Below are 26,471 nucleotides of genomic sequence, written 5' to 3'. Positions count from 1 at the left end.
ACGTTTCTGTTGCACAAAATACATTTTCTGATTAGGTGACGCTGATGTGAAACTACTATTGAATCTTGAGCGTGACATAAAGGGACTCTTCGTACGAATTGCAAAAAACGTTGGTCTCGTGTGGCACATACTAACAACTTATCACCTTAGCAGTGTGAACGTATAGGTAAGGGACACCATACACATACACCCGTTCACTCTTACCCATACACCCGCCATACACACACACGTACATCCATACTCCATATCCATGCACTCTTTCAAACACCAGCCATACACCCAAATACTCGTTTATCCATACACCCATTACATTTCCTATTTTTTATTCTGCATTTTAACCATTACCGAAATGAATACCAATTGGAATTGGCATACCCGTACATCTATACCAATTCCAATTGGTATTCATTTCGGTAATGGTTAAAATGCAGAATAAAAAATATGGAATGTTTAAATGTCTAACGACTTACAAAACCCTAACCTAACCTAAGACGCCGCTACTTTAACATGTAGGTAGGTACACTAGGTACCTACTTAATTAATAACACGCGTTGCTTGGGGACTCAAGTATTTACAAAACAACCGTGGCTATTAAGGCGTTGTCATGGATTTATTTACATGTTTAACTTCAATCAAGCCCCTTGACAATTTCACTCAAATCCCTTATTTTTGAAAAGGGACTCGTATTTTTTTAACTTATAACATTATGGATTGTTATAACTGTTTTATACAAAGTTTCCATTTAGTATAGACGTAGAGTCGAGGGCTTTTAGAAAAATGGAGGAGTATGAATTGAGAAAACTTTTACAGACGAAAAATGGTTGTAGAATACCGAAAATGTCGCCTATTCCAAATGTCCGAATCATGGAAAATTTGCCTTTTACGCCAACACCTCCTTACAAAAGGGCTAAGGTATGTATTAGTTACATATACGATGTACTTACCACGTACCTATATAATAAAGTACCTATATAAAAAAAAATTACAAGAAGCCGAATGTAAAAGTCTCTAAACTAAATGTATACTATGTGACATTCGCGTTACGGTTCATAATCGAACGACAGATTCTGTATTACTTATGTATATTATATTAGCCTAAGCATGTAACATTTAGAGCCGGATGGACCCTTTCGAAGTTTCGACGCACAGTACCAAATTCGCAAAGTGCCAACGCAACGGAAACGAATTAAGTACGAACCAAAGTTGAAGATAGTAAAAATATCCAGTCCCTGTCACGTATAAGAAAATGCATTGGCTCTATGTACACTTATTTACACGATTTTTTGTTTGTTACACAGTTTGTATATCGTCCGACTTAACACATCTCTTTACAGGAAAAAAGAGCTTATTTCCGTCAAGCTGTCGAGGAGAGCGCATCGAAGACTAAAATGAAGATCGCCCACCCACCGCCGCCGCTAGCACAGCTGCTGGATTACGACCAAGCAGAACAAGAGCAGCTCATTGACACACTGAAGAAGAGCGCCGAAAACGTCCAGCCGCCGCCCATGCTCAGAGCCTGGGAGAAAAAGATCACCGCCCTTGTTCCTTCCAAACTACGCAACGCCTTCCCCACCCTCACCGAGGAACTCCTCAACGAAAGCAAAGACGAGTGGAACAGCCATCTCCACGACTTAGCTGTCAAGACCATCATCAGAGATGTGCCTGGAGTCCCACGTAAGAGGTATGAAGAACCATTTTTCAAATTCAAGGGAATTACAGAAAACCATGCGAAAATGCTTAAGTTCCGTAAGAAACTAGAAGACGGTGCCTTAATCATGCATCCGTTTATAAGACTAGTTCTTGAATCGTCTGAAAAAACGTTTCCAACTGAGATTATCAATATGGCGAAATATCGAGCCAAAGGGCCAATAGATTTGGTTGTGTTTAGAACAAAGATTATGGACGAAATCAGGCGAGCAGACCATTTAGTATCCAGTACTTGGTATGCTATACTCGTTCAATGGCTAAAGAATCCGAGATGTTTAAAAGGCATGCACCCTAAAAGGATCCCACAGTTCGTTCGTTGTGCGACCAAAATGATATCTATGCAAATACAGGAACTGATGCGCAGATCTATTGAGGCAATCATTAATGCCGTGAAAAATAAAGATTCCATTCCAATAATAAACTTGATTTTAGATTTCAACGGTGAATTTGTTTATGAAGAATCTCTAGAAACAGTGTTTGAAACTTATCATGATATAGTTCATGCCATATCCTTAATAGCTCAAAGGTTGATGCCAATAGAACAGTATCTTAATTTACCTTATGACTTTGATGCTCTGCCGGTGCAATATAACGAGTGGTTAAATAAAGATGGACATATGAGGTTACAAAAACATTTAGATATCGTATTTGATCCACTCATTCGGTATTTAGATAAACTTCGTCTAGAATACAATATGCTATATGGACCAACCGCAAAATCAGAGCTTTTACAATTTATAGAAGACGCTGTAGAATTTGAAGAGTTTCGAGATAAGATACTGTACTTCCAAAGTGTAGATTCTGATATAACTGCAGTAGTAGAAAATGCGTATTTTAATTGCGCAGTTGTTAGTCAGCTAAAAATGATAAGTGGATTAAAAAATAAAGCTTTGGAATTTATTAACGACATTATAGCAGGAATAGTGAAAGCGCACAGTGACGAAAATCAAAATATTTGTAACGAATTCGAAATGATCCAAGATAAAGCAAGGAAACAACCAAAAAATGCAGCAGACTTAATTGAACAAGGAATTTACATTACTCATGCTAAAACAGTATTGATTGAAGCCCTGAAAGAAAGGATATCAAGACAAATAAGTATTGTTTCAAACCTGTTAGAAATGACATATCTTACCGCTGAACACGTGGAATCCAATACGCGATGTGTGAACTGGTTAAAAGACATCAAGCCAATATTCGAGAAAAACGCAGCGGACTTCGAAGCAACTAAAATGGAAATGGAAGATAATCTGATGAATAAAATAAATTACCTTAATGATGAAGTCCTGAAAATGATTCCTTATTTACAACTCCTTGACAACATGGACGATGTCAACAATACCTTAGAATATCTTGAATATTTGCGTAAGTTCGCTTACCGCTTGAGTGACTATGATAAAGTAGTGTCATGGATAAACAATGAAGAGAGAACGTTTAAATTCCCAATTACCACATTTGCAGATTTGGAGGAAGTGAAAGACTTTATATTACCATTCTATAATCTAGTTCATTTAGTTCATAGGTGGAAACGTAGCTACTATACTTGGATGGATGGTACATTCGAATATTTAGATCACCTAGCAATAGAACGAGACCACGACTCTTACTATAAAGAATTTTTAAAATTGTCAAAAGAGTACAAAAATAAAATCAAGCAGCAAATCAGCGAGGGAAATGAAAGACGGTTTCAGGGATTAGTCGATGATCCAGATGTGAATAATCTTCCGGCTCCTATGAAACTTTGTGCCCAGGCAATAACTGAGATTAAGGAATGGCGACCAAACGTACAAATGGCGCATATCATGTGCAATAAAGCTTTGATGCAAAGGCATTGGGATGAAATGTCTGCAATTGCTAAATTTGACTTGACTCCGAATGCTGGGACCACTTTACGGAAAATAATCAATTTAAATCTCTGGGACGACCTCGACCAATACGAAATTATAAGCATAGCTGCAACAAAAGAATTGGCCCTGGTAACTAATCTAAATAAGATGAAAGCTGAATGGGACGATATATGTTTCAAAACTAGTGAGTACAAAGATACTGGAATACATATATTATCTGGACTAGACGATATCCAATGTGTTTTAGATGAACATATTGTAAAAACAATAGCTATGCGGGGTTCCGCCTTTGTTAAACCATTTGAACCCCAGGTAAAAGAGTGGTACGAAAAAATAGTAAGAATAAACGCAACCATAGAAGAATGGGGAAAGGTTCAAAGTCAATGGTTATACTTGCTGCCAATTTTTTCCTCGAAGGATATTGTGGCACAAATGCCAGAAGAAGGAGTTATGTTCGGTGAAGTCAACACTATATATCGTCGATACATGGCGATGGTTGACACTGATTCTCATGTGACTGAAATCGCCGGAGTACTTGGAGTACTTGAAGCATTTAAAATTGCTTCTGGACTTTTAGAGAGAATCAATGATGGAGTCAATAACTACTTAGAAAAGAAGAGGCTTTACTTTCCAAGATTCTTCTTTTTGTCCAATGATGAAATGTTGGAAATATTATCAGAAACTAAAAATCCGCTCAAAGTGCAACCACATTTGAAAAAATGCTTTGAAGGAATAAACAGATTAGTATTCGACCCGGATTATAATATTTCAGCTATGGTATCAATGGAAGGAGAACAATTAGAGTTTCTCGAAAACATAAATGTACAAGCTACATGTGGATCTGTGGAAAAATGGCTTGTCCAGGTAGAAGAACAAATGGTTAAAGCTGTTAAAATGGAAACGGAATTATCTTATGATGAATATCCAAATGTAGGACGTACTGAATGGGTTTTATCATGGGAAGGAATGGTCGTATTATCTATATCACAAATTTACTGGGCTGTCGATGTTCACGAAGCGCTTGATACTCACAAACTAACTATGCTTGAAACGTTTCACGAACGATTGACCAATCAACTGAACGAAACCGTCGCTATAATACGTCGAAGTGATTTAACAAAGCTGAATAGTATTACTATAAAAGCCCTTATAGTTATAGATGTCCACGCGAAGGATGTTATAATTGAGTTGATTTCTAAAAACGTAACAGAGGTTACTGATTTCCAATGGTTGGCCCAGCTACGTTACTATTGGGAAGAAGAAAGGGTTTATGTAAGGATAATTAATGCAGTAGTTAACTATGCTTACGAATATTTGGGAAATTCTGACAGACTAGTAATAACTCCTCTGACTGATAGATGCTACCGTACCCTAATAGGAGCGTATTATCTACATTTAAATGGTGCTCCTGAAGGACCTGCGGGTACCGGCAAAACAGAAACGACTAAAGATTTGGCTAAAGCTTTAGCGGTTCAATGTGTCGTGTTCAATTGTTCTGATGGGTTAGATTACAAAGCTATGGGAAAATTCTTCAAAGGTCTCGCCTCGTGCGGCGCATGGGCGTGTTTTGATGAGTTCAACCGTATAGAAGTGGAAGTATTATCCGTAATAGCTCAACAAATATTATGTATTATCCAAGCCGTGAGAGCAAACTTAGAAACTTTCGTATTTGAAGGAACGCAATTGATTTTAAACCCCGCTTGTTATGTTTGTATTACTATGAATCCAGGATATGCTGGACGGTCCGAGTTGCCGGACAACCTAAAAGTTTTATTTAGAACTGTAGCCATGATGGTCCCAGATTATGCAATGATAGGGGAAATATCTCTTTACTCTTTTGGGTTTATAGACGCACGCAATTTGTCAGTGAAAATAGTTACAACGTACAAACTTTGTTCCGAACAACTATCTTCCCAAAATCATTATGATTATGGAATGAGAGCTGTGAAAACAGTTTTATCTGCTGCGGGAAAATTAAAGAGGAGCTTTCCTGACGAAAATGAAAGCATTTTACTGTTAAGGTCAATCACTGACGTAAATTTGCCGAAGTTCTTGTCGTTTGATGTTCCATTGTTCGAAGGTATAATATCAGATCTATTCCCTGACATAACTTTACCAAAACCAGATTATGATAATTTTTTGAAAGCTTGTAACGAGACTTGCGAATTAAATAATCTCCAACCAATGGATTGTTTTTTGATGAAAGTAATTCAAACGTATGAAATGATGATCGTTCGGCACGGGTTCATGTTGGTCGGAGATCCTTATTCAGGAAAGTCCATGACATTGAAAATTCTTTCGGAATCTCTTACGTTAATGCATGAAAAAAATCAACCGGGAGGTTGTGCATGTACCTATAAAGTAATAAATCCAAAGGCTGTAACAATGGGACAGCTTTATGGTGCATTTGATCCGATTTCGTATGAATGGACAGACGGTATTGTTGCCACGATGTTTAGAGATTTCGCTTCCGAAGACACTCCGACCAGGAAATGGATTGTTTTTGATGGCCCAGTGGATGCTGTTTGGATTGAGAATATGAATACTGTGCTAGACGATAATAAAAAACTATGCCTAACTTCCGGGGAAGTGATGGCCATGACAAATGTAATGTCAATGATATTTGAAGTGATGGATCTTGCTCAAGCCTCGCCAGCTACGGTATCAAGATGTGGCATGATTTACATGGAGTCGGTCACACTCGGTTTTCGTCCGTTTTATAAATCCTGGATAAAAACACTTAACTCTTACTGGCTTGAAGATAATGAACAATTTATTTACGATATGTGCGAATGGCTTTTTGAGCCCATGATATACTTTGTCCGAAAGAACTGTAGCCAGTTGGTTACAGCAGGGGAGGTCAATTTATTAATGAGTACACTTCGTCTCATTGAAATGCTGATGAACAATGCTATCGAAGGCGAAGAAGATACAAAACATACCAGATGTTGGCTTCAAGCGTCTTTCATCACTGCTTTGTTATGGGGTGTAGGCGGAATATTGAACAGTGATTCCCGTGGAAAGTTTGACGATCTTGTGAAGGAATATTTCAAAGGCGAAAAGGGAATGCCGTCCCATTTAGATCGATTTGAAGTATCTATTCCTCCCGAAGGCATGCTCATTGATCATTATTACGTTTATAAGGGTAAAGGCTGCTGGAAGACGTGGTTCGAAGCTGTTAAGGCTGCTCAGGTAAAAGAACAAATCAATCTTTTGCAGACTGTTATACCAACTCTTGAAACTGAAAAATATATGTTTTTACTAAACCTGCATACAAAATTTGCAAAACCGTTATTGTTAATTGGGCCAACGGGCACTGGGAAAAGCTTTTATGTCCAAAATTTTTTGATGAATAAACTTGACATGGAGAAGTACACCCCAGGTTTTATAACGTTCACTACAGCTACTTCGGCTAATCAAACGCAAGAGTTGGTTATATCTAAGTTAGTGAAAAGAAGAAATAATATTTATGGCCCTACAAAAGGCAAAAAAGCAATTATATTTATAGATGACATGAATATGCCGGCTAAAGAAGAGTACGGCGCACAAGCAGCTATAGAATTGCTTAGACTTTTCTTTGACCAGAAACATTGGTACAACTTAAAGACCACTAAAAAACTGTATCTGCTCGATACACTTTTTTATGGAGCTATCGGCCCAGTCGGAGGAAGCCGGCAATTGATATACCCAAGAATGCTACGTCATTTTAATATTTATTCAATAAACGAATTTTCTAAGGAAAGCATGTCCAAAATTTTCACTACTCTTCTTCAACTTGGCTGGAGAAAAAATGGTTTCGGTCAAGACACACAGCCTGTTATTGTAAATATAATAGCAGCTACAATGGATATTTACGATAAAGCTAGTGAGGGATTGCGACCTACTCCTGCCAAATCACATTACGTTTTCAATCTTAGAGACATCTCAAGAGTCATACAAGGTTGTACATTGTTAAGAAAGGAATCGGCTGAGAGCAAGAAGACATTTACGAGGCTTTGGGTGCATGAAATTATGCGTGTATTTTATGACAGACTCGTAGACGAAGCTGACCGTGCTTGGTTTTATGAAGTTCTGAAACAGTCTACTCGAGAATGCATAAAAGATGCATTTGAAACTGCACTGGATACATACGCGAATGAAGAAGGTCAAGTAACAGAAGAAAATATCAAAGCTATGATGTTTGGTTGCTATTTAGACACGGATAGTGTTGAAGGTGAAAGGCGTTACGATGAACTGCCTTCAAAAGAAGCTTTCCTGAATGTTGCAGATGCAATGTTATACGAGTACAATTCTATGCACAAAGCAAAAATGGATATAGTTTTATTCGATTATGCGTTAGAACATTTGTCAAGAATTTGTCGTCTCTTATCGATGCCTTCTGGAAACGCTTTATTAGTAGGGGTGGGTGGTTCGGGTCGCCAGTCATTAACACGGCTAGCTTGTACAATATTAGGTCAAAATGTTTACCAACCCGAGATAACTAAATCTTATAACGTTAAAGATTGGCATGGTGACATAAAGTTAATCCTTCGTGAATCAGGCGGTCTCAATAAAGAAACAACATTTTTGTTCACTGATAATCAAATAACTGAAGAAGTCTTCATTCAGAACTTAGACAGTCTGCTAAACTCTGGCGAAGTACCTAATATATATGGTCTAGATGAAAAACAAGAAATACTTGAGCTAGTGCGTCTAGCAGCTCAAGGAGGAAACCGCAACTTAGACATCAGCCCTTTGAAAATTATGGCTTTCTTTGTTGCAAGATGCAAAACTAAGCTACATTGTGTATTGTGCTTTAGTCCGATCGGAAATGCTTTTCGAACTCGATTACGACATTATCCATCACTCGTAAACTGTTGCACTATCGATTGGTACGATAGTTGGCCTGAAGACGCGTTGACTATGGTAGCTCATCATTATATGGGAAAAGTGAATGTGTCTGATCAAGCAAAATCTGCTGCTGTTATAGCTTGTAAGCAATTCCATGTTGATGCTCGACAAATATCGAAAGAATTTTATAGCCAGTATGGCAGAAAAACGTACATAACATCTGCTTCTTATTTAGATTTGATCAAGTCCTTCACGACGTTGACGAATAAAAAACAAAGAGAGCTGAAGGCAGCCAAGCTCAGATATATTAATGGTTTGGATAAACTCAGCCAAGCAGCTGATGCCGTAGAAATCATGCAGAGTGATTTGAATGAACTAAAACCTCGACTCATTATCATGGCCGAAAAGTCAGCCAAAATGATGGAAGAAATAGAAACGGAAACTCAGAGTGCTGACAAAGCTGCTGCACAAGTAAGAGCTGATCAAAAAGTTGCTAACGTACAAGCGGCAGCTGCGCAAGAATTAAAAAAAGATTGTGAGGCTGATTTAGCTCTTGCTCTACCGATATTAGAGGATGCTATTGCGGCATTAAATACCCTGAAACCTGCTGATATTACTATTGTTAAATCAATGAAGAACCCACCAGCCACTGTCAAGTTGGTCATGGCTGCAGTTTGTGTCATGAAAGGTATACCTCCCGATAAAATTCCAGATCCTGACAATCCAGGCAAAAAAATACTGGATTACTGGGGGCCGAGTAAGAGGATATTAGGCGATATGAGCTTTTTAGAGTCTCTGAAAAACTATGATAAGGATAATATACCCATTGAGACCATGAAAAAAATTAGAAAAGATTATCTTTCTAATAAAGATTTTAAGCCCCATATTATTGCTAAAGCTTCTACGGCCGCTGAAGGATTGTGCAAATGGATAATTGCTATGGATATGTATGATGCTGTTGCTAAAGTGGTAGCCCCAAAGAAAGCTAAATTAAATGCAGCTGAAAAAGAGTTTGCTGAAACTATGGCTGTATTAGAGGAGAAGAAGGCGACAGTTGCTCGTTTAGAAGCTAAACTAGCTGAATTACATGAATCGTTAACCGAAGCCAATATTCAAAAGAAAGTTCTGGAAGACGAAGTGCAGCTATGTATAGATAAACTATGTAGAGCTGAAAAATTGCTAGGTGGATTAGGAGGAGAAAAAGTGCGTTGGACGACAGCCGCAGAAAATTTACAATTATTGTTCGACAATTTAGCGGGAGACATATTGGTTTCCTGTGGAATAATTGCCTATTTAGCGCCTTATACCTTACCGGTGAGGACTGAAATGACTGAAAAATGGTTTCAACTAATAATCCAACTGGAAATGCCGCATTCGGATGTTTTTGTCCTGAAAAACGTTTTAGGTTCTAGTATCAAAATACAAAATTGGTGCATTGCAGGATTACCTAGAGATGCATTCTCCATTGACAATGGTATTATTTTAGATAATTCTCTACGATGGTCCTTACTAGTAGATCCTCAAGGGCAAGCGAATAAATGGATTAAAAATATGGAAAAATCGAATGATCTCCAAGTATTAAAATTCACTGATAATAATTACATGAAAGTTATAGAAACATCTTTAGAGTACGGCAAACCTGTTTTATTTGATTGCGTATTGGAAGACATAGAGGCACCTTTAGATCCGATATTATTGAAACAAACTTATAAACAAGGTGGCAAAGAGTTTATTTCATTAGGTGATAATGTCATAGAATATCATTCCAATTTCAGGTTATACATGACAACAAAGCTAAGGAACCCTCATTATTTGCCCGATGTTTTTAATAAAGTGACTTTAATTAATTTTGCTTTGACTAAAGAAGGTTTGGAGGATCAATTACTTGGAATAGTCGTAGCTAAAGAACGTCCTGATTTGCAAGATAAACGCGAAAAACTTATAGTTCAAGGCGCAGCTAATAAAAGTGCTTTGAAACAAGTGGAGGATGACATTTTACGCACTTTGCAGGAATCAAAAGGTGATATTTTAGAGGATGAAACTGCAATCGAAGTTTTGGATTCATCCAAATTATTGGCAATCGATATTATGAAAAAACAAGAAGCAAGTGTTGAAACTGAACGTGCGATTGAAAAGTTTCGGCTTGGTTATAAACCTATTGCTTCACATTCAGCTGTGTTGTATTATTGTGTCACAGAACTGCCGAACGTAGACCCCATGTATCAATATTCATTGACTTGGTATATTGGTCTTTACATTTCATCAATCGAGCGTGCTAATAAATCTAAAGTTTTAGAAAGGAGATTACATTTTCTAAAAGATACATTTACTTATAATTTGTACAAAAATGTTTGCCGGTCATTGTTCGATAAAGATAAACTCATGTTTTCATTTATAATGTGCTCTAAATTGATGTTGTCTAAAGGCGATATAGATCATGACGAATATATATTTTTAATAACTGGGGGTATTGCCGTTGAGAATCCTTTGAAGAAGCCTGCGGAATGGCTTACAGATAAAGCCTGGGACGAGATATGTCGAATTGATGACCTACCTTCCTACCGTGGAATTAGAGACGATTTAGTGAGCTCTATGGCTTCATGGAAAACAGTTTATGACGACATGCACCCACAGAATAAGCCTTTGCCAGGCAAATGGAATCAAGCATTAACCGACTTTCAAAAATTGTTAATAATCAGAGTTTTTCGACCTGATAAATTAACCATTGCCATTTCTAAATTTGTGGAGAAACAATTGGGGCCCAAGTATGTTACACCTCCTCCATTTGATATTGCAAAATCATACGGGGACTCCAACTTTTTTACTCCACTAATTTTCATTCTATCTCCTGGCTCGGATCCCATGGACGCTCTAATGAAATATTGTGAGAAGGCAGGATATACAAATCGGTTTAATTCGATATCATTGGGTCAAGGACAGGGACCAATCGCAACGGCAATAATAGAAAAGGCTCAATCGGAAGGTGGCTGGGTGTGCTTACAGAACTGTCACTTAGCTACATCCTGGCTTCCGGCTCTTGAAGACATAGTTGAAAGTTTTGACTTGACTAACACAGATTTAAGCTTTAGACTCTGGTTAACAAGTTACCCGTCTGACAAATTCCCTCAATCGATTCTACAAGTCGGTGTGAAAATGACTAACGAACCTCCAACTGGACTTCAACACAACCTGAATCGGTCTTATAATTCAGAACCATTAAAAGAACCTCAATTTTTTGAAGGCTGCCAAGGAAAAGATAGAACTTTCAGTAAACTTTTATACGGCATAAGTTTCTTCCATGCTGTAGTACAGGAGAGAAAAAAGTTCGGACCATTAGGATGGAATATTCAATATGGTTTCAATGATTCCGATTTCCAAATATCCGTTATGCAGTTACAGATGTTTTTGAATCAGTATGAAGAAATTCAGTACGTGGCAATAAAATACTTGACTGGAGAATGTAACTATGGAGGTCGCGTCACTGATGATTGGGATAGACGGCTAATAAATACACTTTTAGATGACTATGTAAATTCTGGGGTAGTAAGCGACCCGAACCATACTTTTTGTGATATTGGGCCCCAGTATGGTTTGCCCCGGAGATGTGAATATCAGGACTATTTGAAACACATAGAGACAGTTCCTGTGAATCCTCCGCCAGAAGTTTATGGGTTGAACATGAATGCAGGAATCACTCGAGACTATTCTATATCCATGGGACTGACAGAAGCGTTAGTGCTCGTTGAGGGCACAGGAACCGGTGGAGAAGGTGGAAATACAGAAGTAATATTAGTCCACATGTCTTCAGAAGTTTTGTCCAAGCTTCCCGAGATGTTCGATATAGAGATGGCACAGAAAAAATATCCAGTCGATTACAGTGAGTCTATGAACACTGTGCTGGTCCAGGAAATGCAAAGATTTAACAAACTGATAAACGAAATCAAAGTTTCTTTGCTGGATTTACAAAAAGCGCTAAAAGGCCTTATTGTAATGTCACCAGCACTAGAGCATCAAGCCACTGCGATGCTGCTCGGTAAAATACCAGAAAACTGGCGCAATGTCTCCTATCCTAGCTTAAAACCGCTACCTAGTTACGTTACGGATCTTACAGAGAGACTCAAGATGTTGAAAAACTGGTATGATAACGGTAAGCCTACGACGTTTTGGCTTTCTGGGTTCTTTTTTACTCAGGCTTTTCTTACGGGATCAATGCAAAACTATGCTAGAGCGAAGAAGATTCCGATAGACTTACTAGTATTCGATTTCGAAGTTCGTAATGTTGATTTTGAACAAGACTCTCCTAAAGTAGGAGTGTACGTTGCAGGGCTTTTTATGGATGGCGGTCGCTGGGACCGAGAAACTAACACCATTGCCGAGCAATTCCCTAAAATATTAAATGACAATTTGCCGGCGATTTGGCTGTACCCAAAATTAAAGTCAAAATTTGAGGAGGGATCACGGTATAAGTGCCCTCTTTATAAAACTTTGGAAAGGAAGGGGGTGTTAGCGACCACTGGGCATTCGTCTAATTTTGTGTTAGCGTTTTTCTTGCCATCTGATAAACCTTCTGCTCATTGGATCAAGAGAAGTGTTGCTCTGTTATTACAGTTGGATAATTAGAGATACTTTAATTTTATTTACTTCGTCATTCATCTCATCTTCATCGTCATACTACTTACCTTTAGCAGGCTCACTTCTGTCAAGTCCAGCTTCAATATCTGTTTTTAAGTCAACAAAGATTCTATGTATATTTGAAATATATATGTTCAGACTTCAAAAAAAAACCTTGTTGCTTTAGCATTTGTCATTCATCACTTCATCAGCATTTTACTTATTAAATCATGACAGATTGTTTGGTAAATACATTTTCTCAAACATGCAATGAAATATTGATGTTATGTTCCTTATAATAGGCTGCGAAGTATGACGTTTCAGGTGCGGCTAGGACAAAAGGTCGTTAATGGAATTTCATACACATCTTGCAGGCCTAGGCCGGCAAAGTCCTCTTTTTTAATTTTCATTTCACAGATATTTGTGACACAGCATCGTGGCATTCATCCATTAAAAAAAACTAGAGGCAGTATTTGCTTTATGGTTCGTAATGACACTCTGCCACTACGCCTATAAAAAAAAAACAAAAAACAATGTTTGCTATAATTTGCAGTTTTATTTGTATAAAATCAACATGAACTTAATAAATAATACATTCTATAATTTTATAATTTTAAATTATAAGTTTAACTACACAAATAAAAACATTTAAAATATTTCATCTAAACGTTAGCGGTAAAAAGGTCTACTCAAACACGCGTAGTTATATTTTTTAAATTGTTATGGAGGTAAAGTTGAAAAATATTCATTCTGTTTTATTGGATTTATGGTGCGTTGTTGATTTTTTGACTTTAATATGAGTTCCGACGAAATAATGAAATTAATATTAATTGTAATCGTAGGTGTTGGAATTGGCAGCGTAAGCAGAATTGATTTTAAATAACTTGCTGCCTCTGCCGCCAAGTCAAAGACGAAGTATGTATATGGTTGCTTATGGCAATTTTATTATTTGAGAAACTAAGAAAGTGGCTTACAGTTTATTAGAAACAGTTTTGTGGCATATTTTAAATGAATGTAGCTACAAATTCGTCAACACTGTGGAAATTATACTTATTTACTCCATGCATAAAGCAACGATGTATGTGAAACATGATATCAACATGAAAGACTATGTAAACTTATGTGACGAAAACGACAGTCAGACGGATACAAGGCGAAAAAATCAAAGATACATGAAAATATACGGGTAGTAAAAATACACGACTCGTGTAAAACATACGCATGATAATGATATAGGTACGTGTTGGTTATATTTTGGATGTAGTTTACTTTTAGTTTTTTCTATAAATAAAACTTGGGTTTCGTAGTTTTTTTATTTTATTTATTTCATTGCATGTTTGAGAAAAGCACTATACATACCTCGGCGGGAAATGGGGTTGCCCGCGCTCAGACCTATCCGGCCTCGCTTCGCTCGGCCGTCTATATGTCTTCGGCCGGCAACCCCTTTCGTCCCGGCCTCTGTAGTAATGTACTATTACATGGTCATCATGGCCGTTGTTGCCCATGATCATGATATTAATGTTAGTGCGCCTCTTTCATTCGCGTCCATTATACACCTGCTGATTTTTAGATGATATTTAGTAATAATCAGTAATCTAGTATTGTAATCTGTATTTATTTGTACTTATTTTTTAGTCCGGGAGCCGGCTGCATGAAACAAACCTCATCAAAAAATAGAATATACCTACCCTGTAGAGGTACCTGACATTTAGTAGATTCCAACGCACATGGTCGGCCTAGGCTTAACCTGGCAGATTTTGTACAAATGGCAAAAACGTTGGACAAAAATTCATCAAAAAAAACCTCATCGAAAAATAGAATGAAACTTGTATGGTAGGATACCTGACCTTGAGGACAGTAAAAAAAAAGTGGTCGGCCTCACCTTAGCCTGGCAGTTTTTGCAGTCCGACCAGATTTATTGGGTCACGTGAGAGCTACAATTTACCTCATCGAAAAATAGAATGAAACAAACGGATTATAATAGCTAAAATAAGCCTGTTGACGTATGTCTTGGTCGGCCTCACCTTAACCTGGCAGTTTTTGCAGTCCGACCAGATTTATAAAAAAATCATCAAAAAAATTTTATCGATAAATCGTATGAAACTTGTATGGTACGATAGCTGCCTTTGAGGACAGTAAAAAAAAAATGGTCCGCCAAATCCTGTGTTTGCAGGTTCCTGTGTCCGACCAATTTTGTGGTACCACGTGAGAGCTACAATTTACCTCATCGAAAAATAGAATGAAACAAACGGATTATAATAGCTAAAATAAGCCTGTTGACGTATGTCTTGGTCGGCCTCACCTTAACCTGGCAGTTTTTGCAGTCCGACCAAATTTATGAAAAAATCATCAAAATTTTTTTATCGAAATGTCGTATGAAACTTGTATGGTACGATAGCTGCCTTTGAGGACAGTAATAAAAAAATGGTCGGCCAAATCCTGTGTTTGCAGGTTCCTGTGTCCGACCAATTTTGTGGTACCACGTGAGAGCTACAATTTACCTCATCGAAAAATAGAATGAAACAAACGGATTATAATAGCTTAAATAAGCCTGTTGACGTATGTCTTGGTCGGCCTCACCTTAACCTGGCAGTTTTTGCAGTCCGACCAGATTTATAAAAAAATCATCAAAAATTTTTTATCGAAAAATCGTATGAAACTTGTATGGTACGATAGCTGCCTTTGAGGACAGTAAAAAAAAGTGGTCGGCCAAATCCTGTGTTGGCAGGTTCCTGTGTCCGACCAATTTTGTGGTACCACGTAAGAGCTACAATTTACCTCATCGAAAAATAGAATGAAACAAACGGATTATAATAGCTAAAATAAGCCTGTTGACGTATGTCTTGGTCGGCCTCACCTTAACCTGGCAGTTTTTGCGGTCCGACCAAATATATAAAAAAAATTCAAAATTTTTTTATCGAAAATTCGTATGAAACTTGTATGGTACGATAGCTGCCTTTGAGGACAGTAAAAAAAAAGTGGTCGGCCAAATCCTGTGTTTGCAGGTTCCTGTGTCCGACCAATTTTGTGGTACCACGTGAGAGCTACAATTTACCTCATCGAAAAATAGAATGAAACAAACGGATTATAATAGCTTAAATAAGCCTGTTGACGTATGTCTTGGTCGGCCTCACCTTAACCTGGCAGTTTTTGCAGTCCGACCAAATTTATGAAAAAATCATCAAAATTTTTTTATCGAAAAATCGTATGAAACTTGTATGGTACGATAGCTGCCTTTGAGGACAGTAAAAAAAAAGTGGTCGGCCAAATCCTGTGTTGGCAGGTTCCTGTGTCCGACCAATTTTGTGGTACCACGTAAGAGCTACAATTTACCTCATCGAAAAATAGAATGAAACAAACGGATTATAATAGCTAAAATAAGCCTGTTGACGTACGTCTTGGTCGGCCTCACCTTAACCTGGCAGTTTTTGCAGTCCGACCAAATTTATGAAAAAATCATCAAATTTTTTTTATCGAAAAATCGTATGAAACTTGTATGGTACGATAGCTGCCTTTGAGGACAGTAAAAAAAAGTGATCGGCCAAATCCTGTGTTGGCAGGTTCCTCTGTCCGACCAATTTTGTGGTACCACGTGAGAGCTACAATTTACCTCATCGAAAAATAGAATGAAACAAACGGATTATAATAGCTAAAATAAGCCTGTTGACGTATGTCTTGGTCGGCCTTACCTTAACCTGGCAGTTTTTGCAGTCCGACCAAATTTATGAAAAAATCATCAAAAAATTTATATCGAAAAATCGTATGAAACTTGTATGGTACGATAGCTGCCTTTGAGGACAGTAAAAAAAAAATGGTCGGCCAAATCCTGTGTTGGCAGGTTCCTGTCTCCGACCAATTTTGTGGTACCACGTGAGAGTTATAATTTACCACATCGAAAAATAGAATGAAACAAACGGATTATAATAGCTAAAATAACCCTGTTGACGTATGGCTTGTTACGGGCGGCTTTCATAAATTCAATGTGGCAGTGTGCGGCAGAATCCACTTGCATCAAATTTGATGCAACACATTGTGGCTGGACATTAAGAGATGAAATGTATAAGATCAAATGGTTTGAAGGACACATAACGCCTTTGCGAGTCGAAGAAATAACAATAAGATAATCACTTAATATATGTGAGGTTATCTTGTGTATTTTTATTTATTTATATTTATTGAGAAGTTCAACAGCGTTTACATTAAATAATATACAAAAAACATGAGAACTTATAGCATAGCCAATAACAGAACTTCCTGTAATTTATACATAATAAAAAATCATCTGTGGGTAGACTTGTAACTTGTGCTGTACAAGAATCGTAAATATAACTTAATTTGTAAGTCTTTAAGGTACAAGGAAAAAGAGAAAAAAATAATAATAACTGTAAACTGGAAAAAAAATCCTAAAATAGTAGGTATAGCTCTAATTTTGCGTAAACAATAAATAAAAAGTAGTAAAATAAAAATACATACAGTACCTACATAAACGAGCGAATCTATTAGTTTGTATGCATTTATTGGAATTTATGTGTTCGTGTGTGTGTGTGTGTGTGTGTGTGTGTGTGTGTGTGTGTGTGTGTGTGTGGGTGGGTGGGTGTATGTGTGTAAGTGGGTGTGATAGTGCGTGACTACCAGGAAAGTTGCTTTGCAATTTGTGATTTGAAAACACGTCTGGAGGAGAAGAAAGGGTCAATGTTTTGGAACGATTTATTATAGGTACGTGCGATTCTACTCAGAATTTAATAGAATAGAATTTTGGCCATAATTGGTACGATGACAGGGAATATGGAATAGTGTGGTGTGACGAGTTCGGCGCGTGGGAGCGCGGAGCCCTAACTGTGACAGCAATCCAACGCAGTCTAGATGCCCGTTGAGAACATCGTGGAGGAACATTTTACCATTTATTTAAATTTTGGAAGGGTCACGTGCAGTTTTTCCTCTTATATTACAAGTGTTCGATTGAAAACTAAGCTTTGGTGTATACCTGGATCACCTGCACGTACAAGAAGGCGTTTCATATACGCCCGCCCATCAGATAGGTACACAAAGTCATGATGCGTATGGAATACAGCATGTGTGGTCCTATTCTAGCTGTCACGTGGTATCACAAATTTGGTCGGACTGCAAAAACTGCCAGGCTACGGTGAGGCCGACCAAGCCATACGTCAACAGGTTTATTTTAGGTATTATAATCCGTTTGTTTCATTCTATTTTTCGATGAGGTAAATTGTAGCTCTCACGTGGTACCACAAAATTGGTCGGACACAGGAACCTGCCAACACAGGATTTGGCCAACCACTTTTTTATTACTGTCCTCAAAGGCAGCTATCGTACCATACAAGTTTCACACGATTTTTCGATAAAAATTTTTTGATGATTTTTTTATAAATTTGGCCGGACTGCAAAAACTGCCAGGTTAAGGTGAGGCCGACCAAGACATACGTCAACAGGCTTATTTAAGCTATTATAATCCGTTTGTTTCATTCTATTTTTCGATGAGGTAAATTGTAGCTCTCACGTGGTACCACAAAATTGGTCGGACACAGGAACCTGCAAACACAGGATTTGGCCGACCACTTTTTTTTTACTGTCCTCAAAGGCAGCTATCGTACCATACAAGTTTCATACGATTTTTCGATAAAAAAATTTTGATGATTTTTTCATAAATTTGGTCGGACTGCAAAAACTGCCAGGTTAAGGTGAGGCCGACCAAGACATACGTCAACAGGCTTATTTTAGCTATTATAATCCGTTTGTTTCATTCTATTTTTCGATGAGGTAAATTGTAGCTCTCACGTGGTACCACAAAATTGGTCGGACAGAGGAACCTGCCAACACAGGATTTGGCCGACCACTTTTTTTTTACTGTCCTCAAAGGCAGCTATCTTACCATACAAGTTTCATACGATTTTTCGATAAAAATTTTTTGATGTTTTTTTTATAAATTTGGTCGGACTGCAAAAACTGCCAGGTTAAGGTGAGGCCGACCAAGACATACGTCAACAGGCTTATTTTAGCTATTATAATCCGTTTGTTTCATTCTATTTTTCGATGAGGTAAATTGTAGCTCTTACGTGGTACCACAAAATTGGTCGGACACAGGAACCTGCCAACACAGGATTTGGCCGACCACTTTTTTTTTACTGTTCTCAAAGGCAGCTATCGTACCATACAAGTTTCATACGATTTTTCGATAAAAAAATTTTGATGATTTTTTTATAAATCTGGTCGGACTGCAAAAACTGCCAGGTTAAGGTGAGGCCGACCAAGACATACGTCGACAGGCTTATTTTAGCTATTATAATCCGTTTGTTTCATTCTATTTTTCGATGAGGTAAATTGTAGCTCTCACGTGACCCAATAAATCTGGTCGGACTGCAAAAACTGCCAGGCTAAGGTGAGGCCGACCAATTTTTTTACTCTCCTCAAGGTCAGGTATCCTACCATACAAGTTTCATTCTATTTTTCGATGAGGTTTTTTTTGATGAATTTTTGTCCAACGTTTTTGCCATTTGTACAAAATCTGCCAGGTTAAGCCTAGGCCGACCAAGTGCGTTGGAATCTACTAAATGTCAGGTACCTCTACAGGGTAGGTATATTCTATTTTTTGATGAGGTTTGTTTCATGCAGCCGGCTCCCGGACTATTTACTGATAATCAATAAATCGTAGAATAGTAATGTGTTTTCATTTGTTTATAGGTAATATATTTCATAAAGTGTTATTAATTATTTCGTTATATTATTGATAAATTTTTCCTCGGCCGAGTTGGGTGGACCAACAAGGTAACGTATCACCAGGTGATCAGGTGCGTTCAGGTAGATACCGGATTAGATAATCCAGTTAAAAATGTGTAGGCCCAGTCCTAGTTACATAGAGTTGGGCTATGTAATTCAGTGTACTTTAGTTATTTGTACAACAAGAGATCAAAGTTTCATATTTCTTCGAGTGCTTATTTTGAGTCCCGTTAAAGCGAAAGATTCTATAATAGATTCACGAGCGTAGCAAGTGAATCTAATTTAGAATCTTGAGCGTAGTAAGGGATTCAAAAGCGCACGAGATGTAAATAACTTTTTGATCTCGTGTAGTACACAAAATTTTTCACCCTTAGCAGTGAGAACATACCTAGAGGGACAGAGATAATAGAACCCAACTATATCGAACTTGTATTAACTAGACCCCGCATGTTGAAATGACATTTGACTATAAAGGTCACTTGAATGACATTTTGCCTCACTCAGTGAGCAAAATCGCATTTTGCTCACTGTTTTTAAGAAGCAAAGTACCCTTGTTCGAGCTGCTGAGGTGAAAAAAGATAAATATTATTATATGCACGCCCAGCACGCCATCAGTGAGGCAGGATTATTTAAACCGTGATTAAGACCCATCTTACCTCTGAAAACATGTGTCTGGTAGGAAGTCCTTAAACGGCGAGCGGTAGAACGGGTGCTTGAGGCCAATCTTCGGCGTGAAGAGGATGAGCGGCTTCCGGAACGGCATGGCGATCTGTCGCCGGATCATGTGGAAATAGTTGGCGGGCGTCGTGATGTTGCACACGATCCAGTTGCATGCGCGTAGTTGTTTCACTGCGACATTATCCATGATGTTAAACATACCTTATTAGGGCCAGTTGCACCAATCACAATTAACAGACTGATCAACGTCAAGCAGCAGATAACTATGAAACTTTCCATACATTAAAATTTAGCGAACGCTAAAACGGTGACAGACGGTTTGGCGCAACCGACCCTTAAAGGGGTCCACAAATTACCAGTTCGCTGGACGATATCAGCCTGTCAGTTGTTCGGAACTGTCACCTTTTGCGTTTAACTGACGAGCATATCATCCGGCGATGTTCCAAGCTCCCTTCAGATTTAGTTTGGGGTAGTAGTAAAATTACACAATATCCAATTTCACCAACGAATATTTTTAATGGCACGCGGTACGCAAGAGGGTGAACTCGTTTCGGCCCGCGTGAAACTACAGCGGACGATCCTGTTCTTCAATTGCATTACATGTTTTTAAGAAGAAATGGGATTTTGAAGGAAATGGTATTTTATTTATTCTTCTGTATCTCTCATGTACCTATGTTGGGTCGTTGGGGCCTCTTTCCTTTAAAAAAGACATGTTAAGTTGTCAACAAGCTACCGGCTCCCGTGCCCAAAATATGAAATATAATATGAAATAGAATATGTATAGAGTAACAAACATAAAATAAATAAATTAAAAAAAAAAACATACAACCGAATTGATAACCTCCTTCTTTGAGATTTGGAAGTCGGTTAAAAATATGAAATGGTCAAAGGTTGGTAAACAAGAGCAGTGTATTAAACTCACGGACTAGGTCTGGGTCGTCTAAATTGGGGATGTGGTCCATATCGTCATCCGCTTGCAGCAGGTACCGCTCCGGTCGGCCCGACGAGTGCTCAGGGCCCTAAATAACGTGCACAATTCAGTCAAGATTTATTTTATTTTTTCAGAGTTCTGATAAAAATCGTTAAAAAAATTTGCAATAACTTGTTTTTAGCGCTAAGATCCTTTACTCATTCTTTCCCGAGAAGGTAGGTAATGCGCTCTATGATGATACTCGTAGCCTTGAAAGAAACTAACAGCTCCATCAATCCCGTGAGGCAGTTGAACTACAAGCCCCGACTGGCAGATCCACTTGCTCTCCGCGTTGGCGATGAAAGTGTCGAAGACAGGCTGGGCGGTGTCAGCGAAGTCTCCGTACTGCGCCTCCCATATCGTTAGTAAGCGAGGGCTAGAGTATGAGTAGCCTGCCTCGAAACCCAAAATACCTGTTGAAAGAATTAAAAAATACAAGAACGCCGCACTATATAATTATAACATTCAATATAGCTAGGGTTCTAAGTGACAAAAAAAGGTCGAACCTTTTTTTTCTTGATTAAAGCATGAAACTTGGCACAGTTGTTCCTTATATCAAAACAAGCCGATTTCGATCGGTAGCCCGAAGGAGCCTCCCCTCTGGGGCCCGAGAGGGGGGGGTCAAAGTACCGCTCCGCCCGGCTTCATTCTTAAAATTCTAACAGGCCCCGTTTAGCTAATAGGTCATATTTGGTATCAATTTCGCATAAATCAATAACGTAGAATTCATTTCTGGTATAAAAATTTAGCAATTTGTAGAAAAAATTAAAAAAAAACTCATAGTATCTAATTTATCAAGTGTAATTTTTGTTTCATATTTATTGTCAAAATTAAACTGCCTGGTTTTTCTACATTAAAAAAATATGATGATAAAGCCTATTTAATGCAGATTTTAAAAACATAACTTTTACATACCTTTATTTAGAGGAAATCGCATAAAAAAAACTTTTATCGTCTCGCGCCGGTGAATATCTTTTTACTGACATCGGCATCGATATAGACAACATCCGAAGTACACACTCTGGAGACCGATTAAAAGTATTGTTTATTGTTGTAAATCCTATTATAAAGATAGAAAAGCGTACAAATATTTTTTTATGTGTCGTTCAGTGAAAAAAGGGACCTTGGAACAAATTATCACAGAGCCTCGCGTTTGTATAGAAGCATACTCGTATTTAGTTAGTGCCAACCACTCCATGGACTCCATGGTCGCTGTTCTCAATATGGGATATTACTGCAATGTTCTGCCGCCAGAGTGCAGCACTACCGACTCTAGTAAATTCATAGACTAACTTATACATGTAGATGTAGATGTAGTGTAGGGACGCCCGGTCAGAAGCAGGCGGGCTGTCGATCGCTTGTCGCGTTCATTCAGCCCAGTTCCCTGGAGTTGGAGCTTCAGGTTATTGTCCCGGCGGCATTCCCACACTATTCTCCTCAAATCTTCTTGTTTTCCTGCAGAATAAAAGGACATCTTTGAGTTCGACGTCCTTTAGTTCGTTTTCTTTTAGTGTGTCTCTACCGAATGTATTATATCGCGGTGCCGCGTACATAGTACATTCTGCTAGTAAGTGTAAGCTAGTCTCCTCCTTACCACAATGTGGATAGGAGGCATCTCTACTAATTTCCATTATCTTGAGGTGTCTGTTGAGAGTATTGTGACCTGTAATGATACCTGTCAATAGTCTCAGACTGCTCTTACCTAGTTTCAGAAGATACCTGGTTCTCCTGTGGTCTATACCTTTGATCATCATCTTCCACTGTCTGCATCCAGTCTCTTCTTCCCATTCTCTCTGTGCTTCCATCTCTTTTACCTTCTCTATGACTCCCTTCGTGACATCCGCTGACATAGGCAGAGCCGGTTCCGGTCCTATGTATTCCGTCTCCGCCCTTATCCTCGCCAGCTCGTCAGCTTTCTCGTTTCCCGTTACTCCCTGGTGTCCTGGAACCCATGCCACCGTGACACTTCTTTGCTTGCCTATCAAGTTGAGCTCCTCTCGACATTCTCTCACGAGAGAGGAGGTAACTGATATTTTCTTTAGTGCCTTTAGTGCTGCCTGGCTGTCTGTGTATATTACGACAGCGCCCTCTTGTTTTACGCTCTTCTTGATTATGCTTGCGCAGCGCGTTATAGCACATACCTCGGCTTGGAACACGTTAGCATATCTACCCAATGGTACTGATTCTCTCCCAGTTTGAGGATCACTATGCCCGCTCCTGCTAGTTTCATCGAGCTTCTTCTTGAGCCATCCGTGAAGCAGATGGTCGTCGGGTGTCCGACTTCCACCTTCCAGTTATCTCTGTCTCCTATGTGTATTCTATATTTCTTGTCAAATATCTCCTGCCTCTTTATAAGGTCATTATTGGCCATCAACATTTCAAGTTTTGATAGTGCCTCTCTTTGTATCAGCGCGTGTCTCTTGTCTACGCAGCTTCCTCTCCATTCGTTGCATGCTTTCATTCTGTACCACTGTTCGGTGGCTCTTTTCTCTACCTCAATCCAGAGTGGCTTCAAGCCTAGCATTACCTCCATTGCGTGTGTCGGGGTCATTCTCATAGCCCCCGTCATCATGAGGCACGCTAATCTCTGGACTTTGGTTAGGTGGTCTCTTTGGTTTACTTTAGGGTCAATTTCACCAAACGAGCATTTTTGTCTAATTTCCATGGAATTTTGAAATACCAACATTACACAAAAAAAAATATGCTGAGAATTTGATAAAAAATATAATACATATTAATTTTCTTATGGGATAAAAATATTCATAAAACAATAAAAGTTATTTAAATTTAAAATTTTGGTCAGGGCACGGGAATTAGTGTGTCCATGGAAATTAGATTTTACTAGGACGGAAATTAAAACACGGCACGGGAATTGTTTTCTTAACTTATTTTGGTACTTAAAACTATTATTTACGTATATTTTAATCTACAATAATATACTGCAACCATACTGAAGTGGCATCGGACATATTTACCTTCTTTAATTTTAGTTTCGAACGACAAATCTACGAAAGTATGTTACACTAAAAACTACGTATTTGACTAATCCTTTCCTTTATTTTAATGGCAACTAATCTCTCTTTCTTAGTAAAATGTACATTTTTCAAAACAATACTTTGAGTAGTTTCGTAAACTGGTCCGCCTTTACATACAAAACTATTCATTAAAAAGTGTCATTATGTATCTGCATGTAGATAGGTACAAGGTGTATGATCTGGTATATGGTCTTATAGGAAATGATACTAAGAAATAAATAGGGGCACAGTGAGAAGAAGTTATTGTGTAAGTTAATCTGAAGAAATCGAATATGCTGCCTTCATAAATTAATAACCCAAAAAACTGTTTGAACACATATGAGGTAAGGTGGGGTAAGACTATCACCGGGGTAAGACTATCACTTGTATGGAATCCTCATACTGTTAGTCTTGCCCCGATCAAAATAAACTCAGTGAGTCTTACCCCGCCTTACTTTACACATAGGTATACGGGGTGTCCCTGCCCTGCGGGAAAATCTTCAAAGTGTAGGTTGGTTAAGTAATTTCTCAAAAATATCATAATCTTCCTAAAAAAAACTTGCTTACAAAATACCCCCTGGCACTGACTAAAATAACCGACTTGGTTTCACATTACATCCCAAAACTTTTTTGTAGTAGAGTAGAAGAACTGCGTTGCGAGATTTGCATCTTTTTACATGAATTGAAATGATCCCATCTCTTTTTGTAGGCTGTCCTTCTTTTCGGGTAAACATACCCATACCATAGTGATACTATGTATATACATATCATAAAACATCTTTATTCATACTCACATCATCCATCGTAGTGTACCTTTACTTTCCCTAATAATTGTAAGAACTAAAAGGTAACGTTGTTATCGCATATATTTCTATAGGATTACAAACTTAATTATGTAGTTATCTTTAGAACGTGACTAATATTGCAGTATTATTAGATTTTATTGTCTTAAAAAGCTAAAACCTAATTACGTTTCAAATTTGGAACTTGTGGGTATGCTAGAAGTACCTTAAAATAATATTGATTGAGAGTGATTGTGCCAGTGACAAAACTAAGGGATTTTAAAGTGTATTAATTCTTAGACTACATGCTCAAATTAAATGTTATTTAGATAGAATGTTATTGAGATTTGATGGTACGGCCGTGCCACTTTGTTTTGCTTGACTTGGCGGCGGCACTGCCGTGCCCCCAGATCCTTTGTCCTTCTTCAGGCTTCAAACTATCTCCATGCCAAATATGTATTATAGAAATAGACATAGACATAGAACAATTTTATTCAACATCACATGAAATGACAGAGTTAACAAATAGTGTAACACATTTTACAGATAAATCTTAAATTTACGCTTAAAAACTAAGAAATTGAGTTGCACATCTAAGGGAGAAATATTCATGAGTGTTAAATAGGAGCTTGCCTCAGCATAATGTTGCAGTGTATTATATCATAATATAATATTTTAATATTATAATGTGATAAATGAATAATACAAATACAAATACAAATACAAATGCGTTTATTTCATTACTTTTTACATAAGTTCTTAGGTATAGTGTATAAGGGTTAGGTAGGTAATTAGGAATAAGGTAAGGTGGCGCAAGACTAACAGTACGAGGATTCCATACAAGTGATAATCTTACCCCAGTGTCGTCTTACCCCACCTTACCTTACGTATTAAAATTTCCCGGGTTATTCGGGTCCACCCTGTAAGTATGTACTATAGTACTTATACTAAAAAACCGTTCATAGATTTTTGTGCATTCTCTGAGATTTCCTTAAATGTAAAATAGAAAGATATACGTCATATTATTATTACATATAATATATATTCAATGCCAATATATATAGGTATGTAATAATAATATGACGTAAACATTGCCAATTAACTTACAGTGCCCCCAATTAAAAATTTGTTGACAATAAATGTAATACTTTCTAATTCCCGTGCCACTTAATCAGCTGTTTTAGGTAAATATTCCATGGGAATTAGGGCACGGAAATTAGAATTCGTAATAAAAATATTCGCCAAAAATTTAAATCGTGTTTAACCAAACTGTTATGTTATCGCTTACATAAAGATA

At 37.9% G+C, this 26,471-nt stretch overlaps 2 protein-coding genes across 2 annotated transcripts in view; one reads left to right on the top strand and one right to left on the bottom strand.

Moving 5' to 3' along the window:
• The window catches only part of LOC134665494 (2-oxoglutarate dehydrogenase complex component E1-like), a 41,378-nt gene that overhangs the window by 2,374 nt on the left and 12,533 nt on the right, over window positions 1–26,471 (bottom strand). Inside the window, exons 17-19 of the mRNA XM_063522469.1 lie at window positions 21,604–21,791; window positions 21,331–21,427; window positions 20,387–20,579 (exon numbers count right to left, since the gene is read on the bottom strand). Of these exons, the coding sequence (XP_063378539.1) occupies window positions 20,387–20,579; window positions 21,331–21,427; window positions 21,604–21,791 (478 nt within the window). The remainder of the gene's footprint in view (window positions 1–20,386; window positions 20,580–21,330; window positions 21,428–21,603; window positions 21,792–26,471) is intronic.
• Window positions 535–13,054, top strand: LOC134664936 (dynein axonemal heavy chain 12-like). The gene is made up of 2 exons (XM_063521657.1): window positions 535–912; window positions 1,335–13,054. Exons 1-2 carry the CDS (start codon window positions 778–780, stop codon window positions 13,002–13,004), a joined length of 11,805 nt encoding a protein of 3,934 aa, XP_063377727.1. The 5' UTR covers window positions 535–777; the 3' UTR covers window positions 13,005–13,054.

The sequence above is a fragment of the Cydia fagiglandana genome, chromosome 6 (genome assembly GCF_963556715.1).
Source record: "Cydia fagiglandana chromosome 6, ilCydFagi1.1, whole genome shotgun sequence".
NCBI classification, from domain to species: domain Eukaryota; kingdom Metazoa; phylum Arthropoda; class Insecta; order Lepidoptera; family Tortricidae; genus Cydia; species Cydia fagiglandana.
This window is presented reverse-complemented; position numbering and strand designations above follow the sequence as displayed.